Here is a 24,698-nt window from a genome sequence, read left to right as displayed (position 1 = left end):
CTGTTCCTTGGAGTGGTTGCACCACTCAAAAAAAGCTCTATATTGTAGTAAGCATTGCAAGTATAGACTGTATAGAGTGTTTGTTCAGTAACGGAGGTCTCCCCATCGCCAACTCTTCATTACACGATTACGATTATTTAGCTGTAAGTTTGATATCTATTTGCTAGTTACTTTGTAGTACATATGTGTTAGCACAATAGCTAGTACTCAATTATCTCTCTCTCTCTCTGTCTCTCTCTCTCTCTCTCTCTCTCTCTCTGTCTCTCTCTCTCTCTCTCTACCTGTGTATGCCTGCTTTCATACCCTCGCTCTCTTACGTAACATTTTAAACATGACTTTGAGCCGTAACGAAACCAAATGTTTCCATTGTCCTGTTCTTTTCTGATAATCATATTTGTCTGGGGCAGGGGGGGGGGGGGGGATGCATGCATGGGTCAGGTCTGGTGAGGTTGGTAATCCATCATTCACTGTATAGTCGGTGGATAACGGAGTTATAGTAGCACTGCTGTACTGCTGTCTACTGTCTCTGTAGTGTCAGCGATATCTGTGTTGGTCCACCATCTCTCTAGGAGACGTCCTATGAGTAAGTCTGCAGTGAATTAGCCTGGAACTCACCTATGCTTTTTATGGCATAGGCAGCTCCCGGCAGGATCCGCCGGCAGAAACTGTGCGCAGCTGCTGGACATGAGACTAATTACTTAGAGCGACAGAGAGAGAGAGGAGTGTGTGTGTGTGTGTGTGTGTGTACGGGTGTGCGCATGTGTGTCAATTTAACAAAGGTGCAGACGATCAGAAATCAGCAGAGAGTGAGAGATGTTTGCTCTACTCTATGCCGAATTGAAGTGGACTCGGACCCAGACTTTTTTTTCTCCCTGGAAATAAAAACGTCTGGGTTTCCGAGGCTAGCAGTGAATAGACTATGGCACTGTTTCTCAAACTTCTTCATGTCAAGGAGACTCCGTTCAGAGTCCAACTGATCCAAAATGCCGCAGCTCGCTTGGTCTTCAACCAGCCAATTCTCAACGTGTCTGCTCCGCTCCCTCCATTGGCTCCCCGGTCGCGTGGTACAACACTCTGATGCTGGCCTTCAAAGCAACCAAAGGTACAGTTGGGTGCCACCGATATTGTCCCTTATCATTTGACCCATTTAGGCCTGACCTCAAAATTTTAAAAAATCCTTCTAAATCCTCCAGTTTTCTGAAATAAATATTTTCACGATTTTTCAAAAATAGCAGACCTACAAGCTCGTAGCGCGCCACTCGGTGGCGCGCTATGAGCTTGTAGATCTGCTATTTTTCAATAGCTAAATTATAACATAATGTTTAAACCACCAAAAGGGGTTCCCGCCCAAAATGGGTTAACTGTCCTTTTGCGCAGATCACGCAAACCTCAGCAAAAAGAAAAGGACAATATCGATGGCCTCCAACTGTATACCTTCACTAAAAACGCCGGGACAAAGCTCCACTGGTCCCGAACCCTTCTCCCTTCTGGCTCCAAAATATGGAATGCACTTCCCATTGCAATCAGAACTGCAGACACTCCCACTCCCACAATCTTCCACCGTCAACGGCTGCAGCACGTTCACGATTTGGCACCAATCCATCCCAGAATGCACTCTGTTCCTACCCGGAAGGAGGAGTTAAATCACCTCATGCGCTTTTGAGCAACTTTAATGCAAGTGGATGGGAGGAGAAATCCGGTGCCGTCTCTATTAACACTCCCATCGCCCAGGACGAAGTTCTTTGTCCTTTCTATTAGTAACGCCCGACGCCCAGGACGAAGTATTGTCCAAAAGACGAAGTTTATTGATATGAGAACGGATCGCATTGCTCCATAGCCTGGGAGCGCCTGTTGGGCAATCCTCGGTTTTGTCGATCGACTCTAGAGTGGTGTGGCTATTGTTAGCTGCTACACACACATCAACAACTTCCGCCGGTCCGTCCGGAAAAGGGGTCCGTGTTTATAAATCGAATGGGCGCATTAATGTAATGGATTAAATAACTCTGAGCGATTAAAGTGTTAATATATATATATATATACTTAAGGTCAACACGCGTGTATCAGTATCATTATCGGAGCATGACACCAAACCAAAGCAGGACATGACTTTTCCTAGTTCCAATCTACCGGATGTCGTCTGCTCCATTAGTATACTCCCTGTAACATTTTGCGTATAGTTTGTATTGTATTTGTATTGACAGGCACACAAGCCTAAATTCATATAGCCAAAACCATGCTCCAATAACCCATTTTGGTTGGGCGGGAACCCCCTTTGGTGTTTTTAAGCATTGTTATGCTTTAGCTATTGAAAAATAGCAGATCTACAAGCTCGTAGCGCGCCACCGAGTGGCGCGCTACAAGCTTGTAGGTCTGTTTTTTTTTTTTAAATCGTGAAAATGAGGCACACATCTATGAATATATATTCTTTCAGAAGACTTATTCTTTTTTATTTATTTTTTTTGACGTCAGGCCTAAATGGGATAAGACACCACGGGAGGAAGTGTTGTTCGCACGCACACACGCGACCCGGTTAGTTGTTGACTTCCCTAGGCGGGTTTTTTTACCAGCAGTGGGTTTGTATGCATGTTCCAAACAGAAAGCAATACTAAAACAAACTGAGGCTTTACGAGAAGAAATGCCAACAGCCAGCAGGCATGTGTGGAGGGATTATGTCACTTCTGTTCACACACACGTACACGCACACACACACACACACACACTCACACTCACACTCACACTCACACTCACACTCACACTCACACACACACACACACGCTGTACTCAGTACACACACACACTCACTTGTAGGTCTTGCTTGGGCTTTTGAGAGCACTCCACAGTTTTTTAAGTCGCTGCAATACTAGGCATTTTTATCATATATATATCTGCTGTCGGGAGGAAACCTCATAACTCTAAAATTATTATTATTATTAAATTATTATTTTTTAAGAAATTAAAAATAATATATTTTTCAGGAAATAAAGAAAACCTTATATTGTTTTAAAACAAAGCAATAGAGAGTATGCGCATGCTTAAAGTGAATGGCACATCGAGTGGCAAATCGAGTGGCAAAGCAACAGGCAAAGTGAGTTTAACATTGTTTAATGTTGTTTAATGTTGTTTAATGCAATCTATGTGGATGTATGGGCTGTCAAGGCCAGACAGTAGTTTTTTGCCACTCAGTAGGCGTTCCTGCATAACTTCCTGGTTTGATGATGATGTCACGCGCATACCCTCTATACAGCCTCGTCAAAGTTGTTGTTGTAACTTTATATATTGTCAATTAATTCCATGAGAGGTGGGAGAGGTGGTGGAGTTAGTTGCTTTGGCAGACATTTCCAGGGTCCAATGGAGTTAAGAGGTTTTGTCCAAAGCACTTTTTTACTACTTTCCATTGGTTCAATATTTTCGAAACGACACAGACGTAAAGGGTGTTCAATTGTGTGTGTGTGTGTGTGTGTGTGTGTGTGTGTGTGTGTGTGTGTGTGTGTGTGTGTGTGTGTGTGTGTGTGTGTGTGTGTGTGTGCGTGTGCGTGTGCGCGTGTGTGTGCGCGCACTTGCTTGTGCGTGTATGTAGCCTGTAGCGTGTGTGTGTTGTTGACATCAAAAGACATGTTGTCCTCATTTCTGCCACAACATATTGTGCATAATTGCATATTAGAGCCACGTCTAAGCCAAAGCTGTGATTCATGCAAGCGTTCAGTTGTGAATATCCCTATACAAATTATTTCGTACCTTTCCTGAGAAACGATGAATATGTAAAAAAAAGCAATGCCTATTTATTCCAAAGCTATAGGGACGCACCACATTGACAGTTTCAAAGTCTAAGTCAAAGCTCTCTGTCTGCCGAGCAATCTTCGTTCCTACTCTCACCTTATGGTCATGAAGTGTGGGTCATGACCGAAAGAATAAGGTTGTGAATACAAGCGGCCGAAATGAGTTTTCTTCGACGGGTGGCTGGCATCTCCCTTAGAGATATAGGGTGAGAAGTTCAGTCACACAAGAGAGAGACTCGGAGTAGTACCGATGTTCCTTCGCCTGGAAAGGAGCCAGTTTAGGTGGTTCGGGGCATCTGGTTAGGATGCCTCTCGGGCGCCTCCCTAGGGAGGTCCTCGACGCACGTCCCACTGGGAGGAGACCCCCCGGGGGCAGACCAAGGATCACGTCCCACTGGGAGGAGACCCCCTGGGGGCAGACCAAGGATTACGTCCCACTGGGAGGAGACCCCCGGGGCAGACCAAGGATCACGTCCCACTGGGAGGAGACCCCCGGGGCAGACCAAGGATCACGTCCCACTGGGAGGAGACCCCCCCGGGGGCAGACCAAGGATCACGTCCCACTCCACTGGGAGGAGACCCACTGGGGGCAGACCAAGGATCACGTCCCACTGGGAGGAGACCCCCCCGGGGCAGACCAAGGATCACGTCCCACTGGGAGGAGACCCCCCCGGGGGCAGACCAAGGATCACGTCCCACTGGGAGGAGACCCCCCGGGGGCAGACCAAGGATCACGTCCCACTGGGAGGAGACCCCCCCGGGGCAGACCAAGGATCACGTCCCACTGGGAGGAGACCCCGGGGCAGACCAAGGATCACGTCCCACTGGGAGGAGACCCCCCGGGGCAGACCAAGGATCACATCCCACTGGGAGGAGACCCCCCGGGGGCAGACCAAGGATCACGTCCCACTGGGAGGAGACCCCCCGGGGGCAGACCAAGGATCACGTCCCACTGGGAGGAGACCTCCCCGGGGCAGACCAAGGATCACGTCCCACTGGGAGGAGACCCCGGGGCAGACCAAGGATCACGTCCCACTGGGAGGAGACCCCCCGGGGGCAGACCAAGGATCACGTCCCACTGGGAGGAGACCCCCCCGGGGGCAGACCAAGGATCACGTCCCACTGGGAGGAGACCCCGGGGCAGACCAAGGCACAGTTGGAGGAAACGCATCGACTCACTGGCCTTGGAACGCCTCGGGATCCCCCAGGAGGAAGTCACTAATGTTGCTCTGGAGAGTCTGGAGCTCTCTGGTGGAGCTGTTGCCCCCGCGCCCCGACTACAGATAAGCTGTTGAAGATGGATGGATGGATAGTCAAAGTCGTACGATTAGTCACACACGCACCGCATTTGACCCATGTCTTGGAGCGGTGAGCCCCAGCGTGCGCCGCGCTCAGGAATCATTAGTTCATTTGACGCCCCCAATCCAACCCATTGATGCTGAGTGCCAAGCAGGGAGGCACTGGGTCCCATTTTTACAGTCTTTGGTATGACCCGGCCGGGGATCGAACCCCCGACTGATGGATAATTTTGAATTATTGTAGATCTGTTATTTTGTGGATGGAAGTTTACATGTTCCCAATGACCCCATGTATTTTTCATGCCCCATGCACCTTTCATATATCATGCCCTGTATCCCACTAAGTTACATCTCATTTCTGCCCAGCGTTTAGATAAGTAATAATTCTCCCCCAGTCAGCGAGTAAGATAAAGAATTGTTGTTTCCCGATTGTCTGCCTGTCTGTGGAAAACACCCTGTTATTCGGCCTTGGTGCTTTGCCAGAGCAGACAAGTTGTCTGCTAGTCACGTTAGCTGGTGGGCTTTAACTTAAATTATGAACTACATTTAGATGATTAACTACATATCCCATACATTATGCTTCCTGGTTTGGACAGGATGTGATTGTTTGATCTTCCTTTGGACATTTGACACGTATGCTCTGTGTAGCGTCTTCTATCTGATTACAATATCATATATACCGTGTCCATTTTGTGGCACGCCAGAGAGACATTTTGTAATTTGGCTGTATGTGGGATCTGTTCTATTCTCTCCGACTGGACAATCATTCTTCCTGGTGGACTCATTTTTTCTATTGGGTATTTAAAGGTATTTTTCTAAAAAGAGTATTTCCTGCTTAACACATTGAGAGCCCACGCAATACTGCCCAAAATCACTTTCACCTAGAAAATCCATTCACATTTTTTATAATTCAGCTGACTGTGGAGACACATGCTGGAACTTTTTACTTTGAAATGTTTTATAGTTTCTGAGTTATTTAATTTAAACGCCAAATGCATTCTCAATGGCGAAAACACAAACTTTGACACCATGTGTTAAAAAAAAAAAGTGTTTTGATTGTTCTGATTTTTTTTAAAGACGTCCACAGACGTCTTGGGCTATGCACGTGCGGTAATACCCAGGACGTCCACAGACGTTTTGGGCACAAAATGTGTTAAGGTAACATTTGGATATTGATCATTCTCTTAAAAGTATTCCTGTTAAAGCTAATTATTAACTTTATCATCTAAAAGGTTTAATAACTAGGCTCTCTGCCTAGATTTGTGGTGCTGAGTATTTATTTGTACTCTGATTACTTTCAAAAGTATTTCTACAGTTTTATAGTTTCAGCTCTGTTATCGAAGTAATAAAGTAATAGTCCTTTTTATCATTAGTAAATCATTAATTGTCCCTTCTGCATTTTATATGCAACAATTGGTCTTCGAGCCTTCCCTTATCTTAAATGTATGTAACACCGACCTCCCAGTGTCGGGGCAGGACACTCTAACCACAAGGCCACTGTCCAGTTTGGCCCAGCATAAACAGCTATTTCTTTCATTTAAAATGTTTCCGACGTGTTGACCGTTTTTGAAAGCTACCCCCGGAATACGCTGATTGAATCTGCAAAGCCTTCATCATCGCAAAAGAAGGCTTTTTAGCATTCAACACACAATTGTTACATAATGGCGCATCACTGAAGTGAATCAATAATGATGACATAATGATTCATAAGTGATATCGCCCAGCCATAAACTTCAACACTGCTTTGACAGTGGTTTTAAGAGATTAACTCCAGCCTTCAGAAGCATTAACCGTGTGTGCGTGTGTGCGTGTGTGCGTGTGTGTGTGTGTGTGTGTGTGTGTGTGTGTGCGCGTGTACGTGTGTGTGTGCGTGCGTGCGTTGAGGTACCCAGAAGGTTTTTTTTTTGCTTTTTACGACTTGTTTTTCTCGCCCCTGCTTCCGTTGCTGTGATCACCATGTTTACTGATTTAATATGCTTCTCACCTCTGAAAGACAGACACACACATTTGTATTTTACATCCTGTTTATACATACATGTGCGTGGAGCGTGCAGAGGTAAACAAGCAGTGCAGTTTAACCCATTTTGACCTGAGATCAGATTCTAAAAAATGTCTTCTACATCCTGACAGTTTTCTGAAAAAGCTATGTTTCTATGTCAGTCGTTCTTCGATTTTTTTCAAAAATAGCAGACCTGCAAGCTCATAGCGTGGCACCGAGTGCCACGCTATGAGCTTGTAGGTCTGCTATTTTTTGAAAAATCGTTAAAATGTGCCTGAAATCTTTGAATATTGTTACAGAGCGAGTTTTTAACTCAAATCTTTGCTTCCGGGGAGGTCCCTGGAACAACATATTTTCAGATGGGGGGCCGGCGGCCAATGTCATATATATTTGGGGGTCCTTGACATGAATATTTTTGGGAACCACTGACATAGAAACATGGGTTTTTCAGAAAACTGTCAGGATTTAGAAGACATTTTTTTTAAATGTCAGGCCTAAACGGGTTAAGGTCTTTTTTTGTATTGATATAAAATGGGATCACTAAAATCCTTCTTTCTTTTTTTTTACAGCGACCCCTCCCAGACCTGTTTTATCCCATTTTGGTGTTTTAAATAGTATGTTATAATTTAGCTATTTCAAAATAGCAGACCTACAAGCTCACGAGCTTGTAGGTCTGCTATTTTTTGAAAAATCATGAAAATATTTATTTAAAAAAACTGGAGGATTTAGAAGATTTTTTTTAAATGTTGAGGTCAGGCCTACATGGGTTATTAGCCCTAACCACACCAAAGGGTGGAGACGGTTTTGGCGTTGTCCTAGAGGTGTGATAAGCACTTTTACGTACCTTCATACTTTTTTACTTACTGTATTTGTCTCGTGCCTAATGCCTATGCACTCGCACTTTTATGACTATTGCATAGCACTTTAACGCCTGCACTTTATTGGTTATGTGCACCTTTGTACTTTGGTATGATCTGCTATGTGAACTGTTTGTGTATGTGTACTGTCTCATTGTTTAATGTACGTCTATGCTGCAACCCAATTTGACCTTCGGGGACACTAAATAAACTTGAACCTTGAACCTTGATATGTCCTGCTGCACGTCGTCGCACGTCGTCGTCCCTAGTGATTCAACGCATGGAATTCAACGGCCCAAAAACCACACCAAAAGGGTCACCATGCAACTCCTTGTTGCAACCGTTTGGACCCAAGGAGTCGCAGGGTGACCCTTTTGGGTGTGCTTAGGGCTGTATACTGCGCGCTCAGCCATTCACTTCCTGAGTCCTTGTTTTCTCTGAATCTACTCTGAATTACGTTCTGTTCTGATTTCTGACTTTAACACATTTTTGGACTGAGGCCGATTAAAAGAAAAACAAAAAAAAAAGCCTTCTAAATCCTGACCTAAGTTTATATAGCAGAATATATATATATATATATATATTATTATTTTTTCCTTTCTCTAGAAAGGACGGTGAACTTCGTCCTGGGCGCTGGGTGTTACCAATAGAAAGGACGGTGAACTTCGTCCTGGGCGCTGGGTGTTACTAATATAAAGGACGGTGAACTTCGTCCTGGGCGATTGGGGTGTTACTAATAGAAAGGACGGTGAACTTCATCCTGGGCGCTGGGTGTTACTAATAGAAAGGACGGTGAACTTCATCCTGGGCGCTGGGTGTTACTAATAGAAAGGACGGTGAACTTCATCCTGGGCGCTGGGTGTTACCAATAGAAAGGACGGTGAACCTCGTCCTGGGCGCTGGGTGTTACCAATAGAAAGGGAGGTGAACTTCGTCCTGGGTGCTGGGTGTTACCAATAGAAAGGGAGGTGAACTTCGTCCTGGGCGCTGGGTGTTACCAATAGAAAGGGAGGTGAACTTCGTCCTGGGCGCTGGGTGTTACCAATAGAAAGGGAGGTGAACTTCGTCCTGGGCGCTGGGTGTTACCAATAGAAAGGGAGGTGAACTTCGTCCTGGGCGCTGGGTGTTACCAATAGAAAGGGAGGTGAACTTCGTCCTGGGCGCTGGGTGTTACTAATAGAAAGGACGGTGAATTGGGGGTGTTAAAATATGAACGCTTCTAAAGAGAGATCAGTTTTCCGCTGGCCATGATGTAGTAATCCCCGGTTTTGGTGGAGAAATGGAAGGCTCCCTCATCTTCTCCCTCAAATGGAAGGCTCCCTCATCTTTTCCCTCAAATGGAAGGCTCCCTCATCTTCTCCCTCAAATGGAAGGCTCCCTCATCTTCTCCCTCAAATGGAAGGCTCCCTCATCTTTTCCCTCAAATGGAAGGCTCCCTCATCTTCTCCCTCAAATGGAAGGCTCCCTCATCGTCTCCCTCAAATGGAAGGCTCCCTCATCGTTTCCCTCAAATGGAAGGCTCCCTCATCTTCTCCCTCAAATGGAAGGCTCCCTCATCTTCTCCCTCAAATGGAAGGCTCCCTCATCTTCTCCCTCAAATGGAAGGCTCCCTCATCTTCTCCCTCAAATGGAAGGCTCCCTCATCTTCTCCCTCAAATGGAAGGCTCCCTCATCTTTTCCCTCAAATGGAAGGCTCCCTCATCTTCTCCCTCAATGGAAGGCTCCCTCATCTTCTCCCTCAAATGGAAGGCTCCCTCATCTTCTCCCTCAAATGGAAGGCTCCCTCATCTTCTCCCTCAAATGGAAGGCTCCCTCATCTTCTCCCTCAACTGGAAGGCTCCCTCATCTTCTCCCTCAAATGGAAGGCTCCCTCATCTTCTCCCTCAAATGGAAGGCTCCCTCATCTTCTCCCTCAAATGGAAGGCTCCCTCATCTTCTCCCTCAACTGGAAGGCTCCCTCATCTTCTCCCTCAAATGGAAGGCTCCCTCATCTTCTCCCTCAAATGGAAGGCTCCCTCATCTTCTCCCTCAAATGGAAGGCTCCCTCATCTTCTCCCTCAAATGGAAGGCTCCCTCATCTTCTCCCTCAAATGGAAGGCTCCCTCATCTTCTCCCTCAAATGGAAGGCTCCCTCATCTTCTCCCTCAAATGGGAATCTCCCTCATCTCTAGCACCTTCATTCTGAAGAATTCCCCGGCACCATAAGTGTTTAACTCATATAGCGCCATTGGCGTTGATTAATGCCAATTGAAGCCTAATTTTGATACTAATGCTTAACGCCATTACCGTTGATTAATGACAATTGCGCTTTTATAGTGCATTCGATCGATCAAGCCATAATGCTACTTACGTTAGCCGGTTAGCTAGCTATGTTGTTAGCACAGCACTGGATCGCCCATCGTAGATCGTCGTCGCCATAATAATCCACTCTATCCGTTTCTTTCAATCGCCTGTATCTCCTATTCCTTGTCCCAGATGCCATTTTTGGTCAAAACAGTGTTTCTGGAGAGCTCCACGTCGCCGGCGATGTGGAGCTCTCCAGAGCTCCGGTTTGGAATCACATTGTAAACAAGGCCTGTCCAGGCTCCGTTCAGCTTCCTAGGTTATGTCTACTGCTAGTGGACCGGAAATGCGGCTTTTCAAAATAAGAGCTCAAATGGAAAGAAAATGCTGCCGTGAATTAGATTCAAATTTTTCAATAAATGCTGGCGGATTAAGAGTGTCTGCTAAATTGTAAATAGTTTCTACGTGTTGTGTTCTCTCTTCTCTCCAGGAACATGATCAAGTCGTTCTACACGGCCAGTCTGCTGGTGGACGTCCTCACGGTGTTCGGGGAGCTGTCGGACGAGGTAACTTAACAGGTTGTGTGCCCAAGACGTCCACAGACGTCCTGGGAAACGTCCCGTATGTAGTGCCCAAGACGTCTGTGGACGTCTTTGCAAAAAAAGTTGTTTATTTATTTTTTTATTTTTATTTTTTTAAATAAAAAATCCCTCAGTCAAATTTAGTCACATTTGTGTGACATTTAATCGTCAGCTTATGGGTACCAGAAAGTAATCCCCCTAAAAATGCATTACTGTACACTGATGTACTAATTTCCTTAATTTTGGTTTGGAACCTGCATCGTATCATTCACCCCTCTCTGCACAAAGGTATAATATGGCGGCGGAAACCATGCAAGGCACCAACCTGCACATCGGGAGCAATTATAGGCGTTCAGTGTCTTGCTCAAGGACACTTCAACACTATGACTCTGGGGGGAGCTCCACAGGGTTCGAACTGGCAACCTCACGGTTCCCATCCGGCCGCTCTAACCCCTGAGCCACCGCCGCCCTTGTTGCTAAACTTGTTGCTATCTTATCGGGGGAATTATGGGTTGTATTGAATAGTGAAGAGACACGAGAGGTCTAGTTTTAGTTGACTAATTAAGCGATATTACACTCGAGGGTGTGATTTAACCCTGTAAGACCCGGATACATTTCTACTTGCAAAACAAAGATTTCAACCTTACTACTACTTTGTACTACTAGGACTTATGTTTAAAAAATATGTTAAAAAAAAAGTTTAATGAAAATGTTATGCACATTTATAATAATTATTAAAATAATAAATTAATAATTTACGTTCGGTGGATATCTTTCACAATAATACATGATACATGTTCTAGACATTCTAATGATCACACAAATATATGTATTACATGCATTTTAGTTACTTTTATCAGGGTTAAAGATTGTTGTCCAGGAACGAGGCGTATAGTCGAGTTCCACAAGCATCACTGAAGTGTTGTCATTGTCATGCTTGTCACACAGTTGCCATTTATGCTTGTAGATCGGCGGTTTTTGGCGATTTTGCTGCAGTGTTGTTGGGTCAGACTTGCTCCCGTTGGCATTCGTTCAGCCTATAGTGTCAATTGGATGTTTTGGTACTCGGGTCAGAGTATCGGGGGGGCGGTTCCGAGTACGAGTACTTGAGGGTGGTATCGACCCCGAGGACCCGATAGCAGTATCGGGTCCACCGGACCGAGGCGATACTCCAAAACGTAAATTGTAAAAGGGACTTCAAGTTCAAAGAGGACAACATTACGTTTCCACCTGTTTGTTTTGGCTTTAACCCATTTTGGGCGGGAACCCCTTTTGGTGTTTTAAGCATTATGTTATGCTTTAGCTATTGGAAAATAGCAGATCTACAAGCTCATAGCGCGGCACCGAGTGCCGCGCTACGAGCTTGTAGGTCTGTTATTTTTGAAAAATCGTGAAAATGTGTCGCAAATCTTTGAATATATATATACTTTCAGAGCAAACGTTTTTAACTCAAATCTTTGCTTCTGAGTGGGGTCCCTGGAACTGCCTATTTTCAGATGGGGGTCGGCGGCCAATTACATATCATTTTTGGGGATCCTTGACATGAAATAGTTTGAGAACCACTGTCATGATTTCGAAGACATTTTGTAGAATCGTTCCCAGGTCTAAATCTGTTCTTGGAACAACATATTTTGCAGATGAGGGTCCGCAGCCAAATACAGATCATTCTGGGGGTCCTTGCCATGAGATAGTTTGAGCACCACTGACATGAGGTTTTTCAGAACACTTTCATGATTTAAGAAAACATTTGTAGAATCTGGTGTCGGCCCTAAATGGGATGAGAGAGAGAGAGAGAGAGAGAGAGACAGACAGAGAGAGAGAGAGAGAGACAGACAGAGAGAGAGAGGCGTGGAGTTGATCCTCTCTGGCTCACAGCCTGCACCAGCTGGATACCCTGATGTGTTGATGTGCCAGCAATGTTGCACGTATCAAATGTGTGATAGGACCAGATAACCCATTTCGACCTGAGGACGAGTCTACAAAGGTCTTCTAAATCCTGACAGTTTTTTGGATTTTTTTTCATGTCAAGGACCCCCAAAAAAATATATACGTAATTGGCCGCCGACCCCCCCATCTGAAAATATGTTGTTCCAGGGACCTCCCCCTCCAGAAGCAAAGATTTGAGTTAAAAACATTCGCTCTGAAATAATATATATTCAAAGATTTACACCACGATTCTTCAAAAATAGCTTAAAGTTTATAACAATGGTTAAAACACCAAAAGGGGGTCCCCGCCCGAAATGGGATAGCGGGGGACCGTGTTTCATCACCCGTACGGGGCCCCTCTAGGCTCCTTGCCAAGGCGCTTTTTTTGTGGACGTTGTGTGTTTGTTGGAGGATCAAAAGCCCTAACTCATGGCAGACATGATGTGACGCTACCACTAGGGCATTAACCGTTTCCGTCCGTAGGACGTCGCCACACGTCCTAGGGGTCCCAATCGACGCGTACATCCGACGTGTCAGCACGTCCTAGGGCTCCCAATCGACGCGTACATCCGACGTGTCAGCACGTCCTAGGGGTCCCAATCGACGCGTACATCCGACGTGTCGGCACGTCCTAGGGGTCCCAATCGACGCATACATCCGACGTGTCGGCACGTCCTAGGGGTCCCAATCAACGCGTACATCCGACGTGTCAGCACGTCCTAGGGGTCCCAATCGACGCGTACATCCGACGTGTCAGCGCGTCCTAGGGGTCCCAATCGACGCGTACATCCGACGTGTCAGCACGTCCTAGGGGTCCCAATCGACGCGTACATCCGACGTGTCAGCGCGTCCTAGCGGTCCCAATCGACGCGTACATCCGACGTGTCAGCACGTCCTAGGGGTCCCAATCGACGCGTACATCCGACGTGTCAGCGCGTCCTAGGGGTCCCAATCGACGCGTACATCCGACGTCCTCAGACGTCCTAGCGCATCCTCAATGATACGGGGCGAGATAAGAATATTCTGAATCCTTTTTTTTAATTTGTCAGTTCGCCTTTCGGCTACCGTATGATACACTCTAGGCAATTGTTAGCTTACCGTTGACCTAGCCGTTGAATGACTCGTCTCTCCTAATCCAGGGCGCTCTCCGTGGTGTTGAACGGATCGATATACTGGCGCTTCATTTCTGCTCCTCATCCGTCTCTCCCGCAAAATATGAACGCTTTTTGGATCATATATCGTATAAATTAAAACGATCGCAATGCAAGCTAGCTATGTAAAGTGAACTTTTTTTTAGTGGATTGTTTCCGGGTCGTGGGTTTCCGAGTAAAAGCCTTTTTACGGCACCCCAGAGCTCCTATTTTGAAGGACTTCCGGCACTGATTGTGTTAACACATTCTGTACATAGGACGTCTGGAAACGTCTTAGGGACTCGAACCGAGGGGTGCATCCTCAATGATACATGGGCGAGAGAGCAATATTCTGATTTGTTTTCCTTTTTTTTTTATTTGTCAGTTCGCCTTTCGGCTACCGTATGCTAACCTGACTCCGCCAGATGGGGCAGCAGAGAGTACACTGGGTTCCCCCCTCCTGCTCCCATCTGGGAACTCTCAGGCAGACTTGATGCCCGGCCACAAAACGGCCTGGCCAATCAGCAGCAGCTTCTAGCAGCTTCTAGCAGCAGCTTCTAGCTTCTAGCTGCTGCTGATTGGCCAGGCCGTTTTGTGGCCGGGCATCAAGTCTGCCTGAGAGTTCCCAGATGGGAGCAGGAGGGGGGAACCCAGTGTACTCTCTGCTGCCCCATCTGGCGGTGTCAGGTTAACCGTATGCTACGCTCTGCACTCAAATTAGCTTGCCGTTGACTTAGCTGTTAGCGCGGCGGAAAGAATGACTCGTCTCTCCTAATCCACTTACACCTAGCTACTTGTTTAAGCATTTAATTCATATTTACATGTCGATTTCAGCTCTGACACTTATTTCAGACATGCTCTAGTATGTGAAGAGTCTGCCTGTGCTCATTAACTCATTTTGGATACAAAAACAAAACAAAAAAATCTCCTCTCCTGAACAGTTAGTCTTGCCGCCATGACTGTCGCTGTGTCAAAAAAGAGTCCCAATTGAAGCCTGTAGATGTCCTTGGCATAGGCATGTATCGATTCACTCCACTCACGATGCGATTCCAATCACGATACAATTTTCCAAGATTCATGAAACACAATTATTCTCCAGACCAAAACATATCTCTTTGATTATCAAAGAAATGCAATCTGAGAGTGCACAGATGTATAACCAAGTGGACCCAATTTTGGTTACATGTGTGCAAGAGTTACAAATGGATGGATTAACCCATTTTGGGCGGGAACGGGAACCCCTTTTGGTGTTAGCATTATGTTATGCTTTAGCTATTGAAAAATAGCAGATCTACAAGCTCATAGCGCGCCACCGAGTGGCGCGCTACGAGCTTGTAGGTCTGCTATTTTTTGAAAAATAAAGAACGACTGACATAGAAACGTAGCTTTTTCAGAAAACTGTCAGGATGTAGAAGACATTTTTAGAATCTGATCTCAGGTCAAATGGGTTAACCAAGGGGGTTTGACTGTGCGTGAGTGCGTGCGTGCGTGCGTGCGTGCGTGCGTGTGCGTGTGTGCGTGTGCGTGTGTGCGTGTGCGTGTGTGTGCAGAGATGATTCTACACTCCCGCCATGAGCCAGTGTGTCCAGATTGCCAATAAGGTGTCAAGGTTTCGATTCCACGCCTTCTGAACCTCTATTGTCCGTTTAATTAACAGCTGCAGCGGAATTCTTTTTTTTTTATTGTTGTTTGGGTTTATGATTCGTCGCGGCCGGCGAATCAAGACATAATCGTCCCCTACACCAGGGGTTCTCAACCCGTGGGTCGCGACCCCTCGAGGGGTCGCCAAATTATTTTGGGGGGTCCCCAAATTATTTTCAAAAACAAAAAAGAAAAGTTTTTTTTTTTTTTTTTTGCCTCCTTCAGGCAAGAGGTCGAGATTAACCCGTTTTAGACCTGACGTCGAAATTTAAACAATGTAATAATATAATATTCAAAGATTTGAGGCACATTTTCACGATTTTTCAAAAATAGCAGACCTACAAGCTCGTAGCTCGTGAGCTTGTTTCATTTCATTTCAACCTTTATTTAGTTCTCGGAGAACACACTGAGGGCTGAGACCCTCTTTTTCAGTGGTGCCGAGATTACAACACATCAACAATGTACAATGGGGGGGGGGGGGGGGGGGGGGGGGGACAAAGAAAACAAAACATAGATGAATAAAGTAAATTACTGGTAATAATAAAGGAACATTACAGTGATCAACTCAATTAAAACAGTTGATATTTACCAACGTTGATATATCAAGTTGAAAGCGATATAGAGAAGGAAGAGAGCTGTACTTTAGTGAAGTTTGTAGGGTGTTCCAAGTGTGTGGGGCAGCGCACTTGAAAGCAGATTTTCCAGATGTAGTGGCGGTATGTATGGTCTCAAGCATCAAATAATCTGTGTATGATGAGAAATAGTTTTCCATTGTAAAAGAGAGTTTAAATAAGAAGGTGAGTTCCCTTGTAGATCTGCTATTTGTCAATTGCTAAAGCATAACATAATGCTATAAACACCAAAAGGGGTTCCCGCCCCAAAATGGGTTAACCCATTTAGACCCGAGACCAGATTCTACATTAATGTCTTCTAAATCATGACAGTTTTCTGGAAAAAAAAATGTTTCTATGTCAGTATTTCATGTCAAGGACCCCAAAGATTATTATGTAATCGGCCGCCGACGCCCATCCGAAAACATGTTGTTCCAGGAGACCTCTCCCCAGAAGCAAAGATTTGAGTTAAAAAAAACGTCCGCTCTGAAAGAATATTATATTCAATGATTTCCGACACATTTTCACGATTTTTCAAAAAATAGCAGATCTACAAGCTCGTATAGCGCGGCACTCGGCCCATTTGGTTAGCAACATCATTTAGCTGGGGGGGCCACCTGGAACCCGCTCAAGGACCACTGGTGTACAGTTGGAGGCCATCGATATTGTCCTTTTCTTTTTGCTGAGGTTTGCGTGATCTGCGCAAAAGGACAGTTAACGCATTTTGGGCGGGAACCCCTTTTGGTGTTTTAACATTATGTTATAATTTAGCTATTGAAAAATAGCAGATCTACAAGCTCGTAGCGCGCCACCGAGTGGCGCGCTACGAGCTTGTAGGTCTGCTATTTTTGAAAAATCGTGAAAATATTTATTTCAGAAAACTGGAGGATTTAGAAGGATTTTTTTTAAATTTTGAGGTCAGGCCTAAATGGGTCAAATGATAAGGGACAATATCGGTGGCACCCAACTGTAGGTGATGGAAGAGACAATGCCAAGTTTTGGGAACCACTGATATAGAGCGTCGCAGTCCCGCCCCCTACCATGGACCAGGAAATGAATCCCAATGCATTTTTCCCATAGAGTATATAAAAGGATAGAGACTGAACTGGCGCGAAGCTCCGCCCCCCCAGCTATTCATGTCAGTGGAAGTTGCTCAGTGGCGTTTTGAAGCACCCGGAAGACTGCCGGAAGTCCCTCCTCCGGACCTCAAATTTGAGGTCCGGGGTGACGTAGGGAGTGATGGTCCTACATGTTAAAGCCCAGCTGCACGGGGTTTCCCAGTCATGAATACACGGGTCCGCCTGTAGTCCCTCCTCCTACCACTAGGGCCCAGAGCTTCAACGTTGAATAGCCTCACTGGCCCCTTGATTTTTCCCATAGACATTTCAAAAAGTATTTATTTAAAGACGGTTACGCCGCGGACAAAGCCAACTCGAGTCGTGACAACTCATGACAACACAAACAATATTTTGGACCAAACAAATAATTACAAAGAAGAAAAACAACAAAAAAAGGGTTGTAACCTGCCGTTTTTTTCTTCCTTCTAATTATTTGTTCGGCCCAAAAAATTGTGTTTGTTGTCATGATTTGTCACGATTCGAGTTGGCTTTGTCCGCGGCGTAAACGTCTTTAAATGAATACTTTCTGAAATGTCTATGAGGAAAATGAACGGAGAATCATTTCCTGGTCCAGGGTAGGGGGCGGGACTGCGACGCTCTATAGGCCACACCTTGCATTGTTGTGACCAAGCGAAAAAGGTCCGTCGACTACCTTTTTCCACTGACAAAAACTAAATGGAAACTAGATGAAAACTAAGCTACGATGACTAAAACTAAATATACTGACAATTTCGTCAACAAATATAAACTAGACTAAAATGTTAGGAAGGGACTATAGTGGACAAGAGATCCAGTATGAGTAATTTTACACTTGGTTACTTGCTGAAAATAGCAGATCTACAAGCTCACAGCGTAATGAGTAAATTGTAATGAGTGTAAAAACACTCATTACAATCTTATGATATTCAGTCGACTAAAACTAGACTAACACTAAAACATTCAAGGTGACTAAAATGTGACTGAAACTAAATGAAAACTATTCAAGAGACTGACTGAAACTAAACAAGTAAGACACGCAAACGCGAGAAGCGAACGCAGCTCGTAAATTGCAATAACAATTAGAATAAATTACGTACTTTTTTTAAGGTTTCTTTTAAGTTCTCTTTTTTTTAAGGTTTTTTTTAAGTGTTTTTTTTAAGATTTTTTTTAAGTTAAGTTATTTTTTTAGTGTGTGTGTGTGCGTGCGTGCGTGTGTGTGTGTGTGTGTGTGTGTGTGTGTGTGTGTGTGTGTGTGTGTGTGTGTGTGTGTGTGTGTGTGTGTGTGTGTGTGTGTGTGTGTGTGTGTGTGTGTGTGTGTGTGTGTGTGTGTGTGTGTGTGTGTGTGTGTGTGTGTGTGTGTGTGTGTGTGTGTGATACAGCTGTGCCCTCTGGTGGCGGGTGGGTGGTGTTACAGCGTGACACACAGACAGACACACACACACACACACACACAGACAGACAGACATGTTCTGCTAGGTCTCATAGTTAGTGCTCACTGCGTTCGCAAATATAAATTTGCTGCCAAAAACAACACTGGCTGTGACCTTGTCTGATATAATATCGGCTATTATAGCTTTTTTTTCTTTTTTTTACAACAAAAGTATAAAAATGACATAAATGTATTGGAAAATAAATGCTGTACGAGGTTTTTTGCCTGATGGTAACGACGTGTAATAATCCCATAAAAGACTTTGGCTTTGCATGGGGGGGTTTTGCAGTATCTGAAATGAAAAGCAAAAAAAAACTCCTGTTATTCCCTGCAGTGCACGTTGTGTATCTTCCTGTAGCGCAGCGGGAGAGACCCCTTCCTTCCACCCAACTTTAACCCAGTCAGGCCTGAGGCTCCATTCTACAAAATGTCTTCTAAATCACCACAGTTTTCTGGAAAAAAAACCTTTGATTGATTGATTGAAAATTGTATTAACAGTTTGCAGAATTACAGTACATTTCAAGCACAAACTCAATACAAAGGCTGTTAACTGTGAGTGGACGACCCAATTAAGCATTACACTTGTTTACAACAGGGTCCACCATGTTCAATTCATCAACACATTTAGAGACGTACAAATAGACACTTCTATATAGACAAAGAACAGAACAGGAATTCATCATAATGGAGGTAAAAAGGGAAAAGAAACATATACAGTGAGGGTAAAAGGGGGGGTGGGGCGGTGGGGGGGTATTCAGATTTTACGGGGGCCAGTTTCGAATTGCAGCCGTCCGTAGGTGCCCTTTGAGAGCGGTTTTGAAGGAGTCAAGGGATTTGCATGTCTTAATGACTGTTGGTAGGGCGTTCCACATTTTGGTGGCATAGGAGCGAAAATAATTTAGTCCCTTGTTTGTGCCGAATCTGGGTTGTACATGGTTCGTAAGTTTCTATGTCAGTGGTGCTCAACCTTTTTCATGTCAAGGACCCCCAAAAATATCTGGATTTGGCCACCGACCCCCCCATCTGAAAATATGTTGTTCACAGCTATAGGGACCCCCTCCCAGAAGCAAAGATTCAAGTTAAAAAACGTTCGCTCCGAAAGAATATATATACCAAATTAGCGCCACATTTTCACGATTTCTCAAAAATAGCAGACCTCCAAGCTCGTAGCGCGCCACTCGTTGGCGCGCTATGCGCTTGTAGATCTGCTATTTTTCAATGGCTAAAGCATAACATAATGCTTTAAACACCAAAGGGGGTTCCCGTTCAGAATGGGATAACCCAGTCAGGACTGAGGTCCATTAAAATTAAAAATTAAAAAAGACTTCTAAATCCTAAACGTTTTCTGGAAAAGATTTGAGTTTAAAAAAACGGTCTCTCTGAAAGAATATAATATTCAAAGATTTGCGCCACATTTTCATGATAAAAAAACAGATCCACAAGCTCTGCCATTTCTTTTTCAATAGCTAAAGTATAACATAATGCCTTAAAACACCAAAAGGGCTTCCCGTGTCCTGAAAGGGTTAAGGCAAAAGCATTCATGAATTTTGATAACGGGGGTGGCGGGGGGGAGACCGTTGTGTTTTCATTAAACGCGATTACAGATCTTTTTTCCCTTCAACGCTGGCTCCACGGCCGTCATAAGGCTAACCAAACACATGGGGCTCCGGCCGCGCTCTGCCTCGCGGCCCACCATGCACCAGCACAGTGGCTGCACCTCCATTGTTTTTGGACCAAAAACAAAAATAACCTTATCTGGCACGACCAACCAGCGGAGCTGTGTCGAGTCCCTTTCTTATCTTGTTGACGTGGGGCCGGAAATGGGTGGGTGTGGGGGGGGGGGGGTGGGGGGATTTCACTCGATTTCCCTACCCTAAATCGACTCTTTCTTTTTTTTTGTGTAGCCCGTTAAGACCCTGAGATCGATTCCGCAAATGCCTTCTCAATCGGCGGGGGTCAATCTTTCCCGTGCCAACGGATTGCACCCAAAAATGATTCCATCAAAAGTGTGACCGTGGGACCCGGCCTCCTCACAGAGCATGACCATGGAATGCTATCATATTATTTATTACTAGCCTGGCTAATAATCCAGACCGAATCAGCCGTTGGCAAAAAAAAATTGCCTGCCGGCGGATTACGGTCTGGAGAGTCTCAATTGTACGCCCATTTCCTACACCAGAGAACTGGTGTGGCCAATCGGGACACGGTATGCAATATGGGCGGGCTTTGGTACAGTGACGTTCAATGCTTGAGACCTTTGACTGACAGTAGCTCTGACCAATTGCGTCAAAGAGAAAATGTTTGAACCCGCCCCCCCAGGAAACAAGATCCATACACAGCATCTCCAGACTCAAATACCACACGACAGTGTGATTTGAGTCTGGCTTATTAGCCAGGCTAATTATTACACCACTATTACACTATATCCTAATATTATTATACATTATATATTATCTATATTGCTATACCGTATACTATATTCTTACACTATTACATTCATTATTGTCTCCACCATGCCAAAAGGCATGGGGAGAGAGTAATCTCCGGCACCGTTGGCCCGATCCATGCCAAACTTTGCACACACACTCCCTCGATGCCAACGACGAACCTCTGCCCCGAATATTCCACAACGGCCTGTTATAGCGTCACCATGAGGCCGATTTTGCGAAATTATATTTTTCCGTGAAATTATACATGCATATTTCAACTAGGCCGAGGACGACATATGCCACTCAAATTCAAATCAGGCTCACGGTGGCGCTATAACAGGGCAATTCCTGTTTTTACCGGCATCGATCTGTGTACAACTTTGTACGCGTACTCCCTAGAGGCCATGGATAAACAAATCTCACGCAAATCGGTACACATGATCTCTGTAGTGAAGTGATCAAGACGAGTCTCTTGGATTTCTCAGATGCTACACTGATTGGCTAAGATTGCCTTCCAACGTTTTCAGGAGTGGCCTATTTTGTACAAAATGCTGCAAATGTCCTGCTCATCCAGAATTATATCCTCAGAGATGCTATGAGCGAACAAAATGAAGAAAATGTTTGCAAAAAACAAACAAACAAACATGTTTATATTACTCCTAAACATTTTGCCAAACATCTCACACACACTCTTATCCTCCTGGTGGAGACCTGTGCCCAAAAGGGCACTTTTCTAGTTATTGTTGAACGGAGGGCAAAGCATGTTTTGCCCTCCGTTCGTGTGTGTGTGTGTGTGTGTGTGTGTGTGTGTGTGTGTGTGTGTGTGTGTGTGTGTGTGTGTGTGTGTGTGTGTGTGTGTGTGTGTGTGTGTGTGTGTGTGTGTGTGTGTGTGCGTGTGCGCGCGTGTGTGTGTGTGTGTGTGCGCGCGCGTGTCCGTCCGTCCGTCACCAGCTAATCTCCGGCACCGTTAACCCATTTTGTGGACAAAAAAATTTCATGATGTCCTGGAGCGCAAAGGACGTGTTTTTCGTGTTTTTTAACATGAAAAAAAAACTTTTGGCGCCCCCTGGTGGCGGTGAATGTTAAGTGAACGCGGATGGCGCCACAGCTTTCCCTTCATAAATGTTAGCTGGCACAGAAAGAATTCAAGAATTCAGTGCATCCAAGATGCTCGAGGACAGGACTTAAAGGGGCATTCCACTCATTTTCAACATTTTACTATGTCATTAATATACCTTAGAGCTGTTGTGTGGTAATAATAAAAAAGTCCCCCCCATTCTGTGTTTCCTAGAACTGCAATTATGAAAAAAATCATTAACATGGTGAAACACATCTTGATGACATCATCAAGATGTGTTTCACCATGTTAATTATTTTTTCAGACCTCTAGTTCTAGGAAACACAGAATGGGGGACTTTTTTATTATTTCCACACAACAGCTCTAAGGTACATTAATGACATAGTAAAATGTTGAAAATGAGTGGAATGCCCTTCATGTTAATGCTTTTTTTCGCGTCGCGACGTGTTGTGAGCTTGTAGATCGGCTATTTTCAGCCAGCGTATACATCTGTCATTGCGACGGCAATCAAAATACATTCTAGTCGACTCAATCATCTGTAGATTTAGTCTACTAAAACCTTACGGCATTTAGTCGACTGGAATGTGACTATAACTAAGTGAGAGACTATTCCAATGAGTCTGACTACAACTAAAATAAATAAAAAAACATGTTGCTGTCAAACTCAACACTGCATCCTGACACGTTTTCTCTCCTCCTATTTATTATTATACTTTAGCCATTGAAAAATAGCAGATCTACAAGCTCGTAGCGCGCCACCGAGTGGCGCAAATCAAAGCAAAGTTAATTATATTTACCCAGGGTAACTGGACTAAGCATCAGATACTTGTTTACAGCCAGGCCCTGCTCATAGAACATTTCCTGGTAGTGGTTCAATGCCTTGCTCAAGGGCACTTCAGCGGTGGTAATTTTAACGTGCCGGTCCGGGGATACGAACTGGCGACCTTCCGGTATCAAGACCGCTCCGCAAACCGTTCGGCCAACGCGCTACGAGCTTGTAGGTCTGCTATTTTTCGAAAAATTATTTATGTCGGTTGACTCTGCATATTGGGTTCAAATATCTATAGTATATAAGAACAAACTGTATAGCCAAATTAAGATCTGTGCTAAAATTGTTGGTAGGCCTGTTGAGATCGCGTTACATTCATTTAAAGAAGCCCAGACCAAGAGCATGCTTAGACTGGCGAAGAGCATCTCCTCTGACCCCTTACGGTACATGTGTTGTATCTGGTCCATACCACACTTTTTTTTTTTTTTTTTAAAGATATTTTTTTGCGGCTTACGCCTTTTATTGGTTTTTGAAGGGACAGACAGTAGGCTGACAGGAAACGGGAGAGAGATGGGGGAAGACATGCAGTAAAGGCCGTGTCGGGCTCGGGAGTCGAACCCGCGGCACACTGCGACTGGATTACCAGTCGGGTGCCCAGACGGTTACGCCACCGCCTGGGCCGTCCATACCACACTTGTTAAAACTGGGAGAGCACTCTATGAAGTTTGTGAGACAGCACGACGGCAGATGGAGTGATGAGATGTTTTATTTCAGAGTACACAGCGCAGCATACAGGTTAAAGGCTCACGCCAGCCGGAATGGCCTGACGATCACGCATGCATGGGCTGACGCCCCGAACTGACAAAGTAGTCGTATTTTGGTTAACCTTTTAAGCATTTTACATGGGTGTAGGCTGTCGACAGAAAGATGCATACATTTTAGTGACAAGTCCTTTGATCAAATCAGTCTGTTCCTTCATGTCAACAAACTCCTTTGTCATACAAATAGCCACAGGAGGCACATAGCAAATGGCCAGGCACGTTAGGGCATTAAGCAACTAGTCGACTAGTTTACTAGTCGACTAGTTTACTAGTCGACTAGTAAATCCACTGTTCGACCTTGTTGGTACTAGTTGACTAGTTGATAAGAAAGGAAAAAAAAGTTTATTTTTTTTTATTTTTTACATAATAGGTAGTTAAACAACTAGTCGACTGGTCGACTCGAGTAAACTAGTCAACTAGTAAAATGACTAGAAGTGAATGCCCTAAGGCACGTACCTCACCACATGGGACCGGGTGTGGGAGCCTGAAGTAAAAGACAGTCTCAGATATAGACACCTCTGATGACAGGATGCAAGATAAGCACACATTACTTGGAATTATGGAATTCCAGATTCCACACATGTTTTAAATGATGAATATCAACTGTTGCCCTCCATGATGCGGTTTAGAGTCCCTATACATTTAACACATTTTGTGTATTACCGCACGGGCATAGCCCAAGACGTCTGTGGACGTCTTTGAAAAAAAGAAATATATATATATATATATATTTTTTTTTTCTTTTTTTTTCTTAAAAAAAATCATAAAAATCAAAACAATGATTTTTTTTTTTTTAATACGTGTTGCCAAAGTTTGTGTTTTCGCCATTGAGAATGCATTTGGCGTTTAAATTAAATAACTCAGAAACTATAAAACATTTCAAAGTAAAAAGTTCCAGCATGTGTCTCCACAGTCAGCTGAATTATAAAAAATGTGAATGGATTTTCTAGGTGAAAGTGATTTTTGGGCAGTT

General features: G+C 44.6%; 1 protein-coding gene across 2 annotated transcripts in view; it reads left to right on the top strand.

Moving 5' to 3' along the window:
- The window catches only part of vta1 (vesicle (multivesicular body) trafficking 1), a 161,332-nt gene that overhangs the window by 80,150 nt on the left and 56,484 nt on the right, over positions 1-24,698 (top strand). For both annotated transcript variants that reach the window (XM_079526012.1, XM_079526011.1), the window contains exon 4: positions 10,704-10,779. In XM_079526012.1, the coding sequence (XP_079382138.1) occupies positions 10,704-10,779 (76 nt within the window). The remainder of the gene's footprint in view (positions 1-10,703; positions 10,780-24,698) is intronic.

Source organism: Electrona antarctica, assembly GCF_951216825.1.
Source record: "Electrona antarctica genome assembly, chromosome: 17".
Lineage (NCBI taxonomy): Eukaryota > Metazoa > Chordata > Actinopteri > Myctophiformes > Myctophidae > Electrona > Electrona antarctica.
Note: the sequence above shows the minus strand (reverse complement) of the source record. Positions and strands in the feature narration are given on the sequence as shown.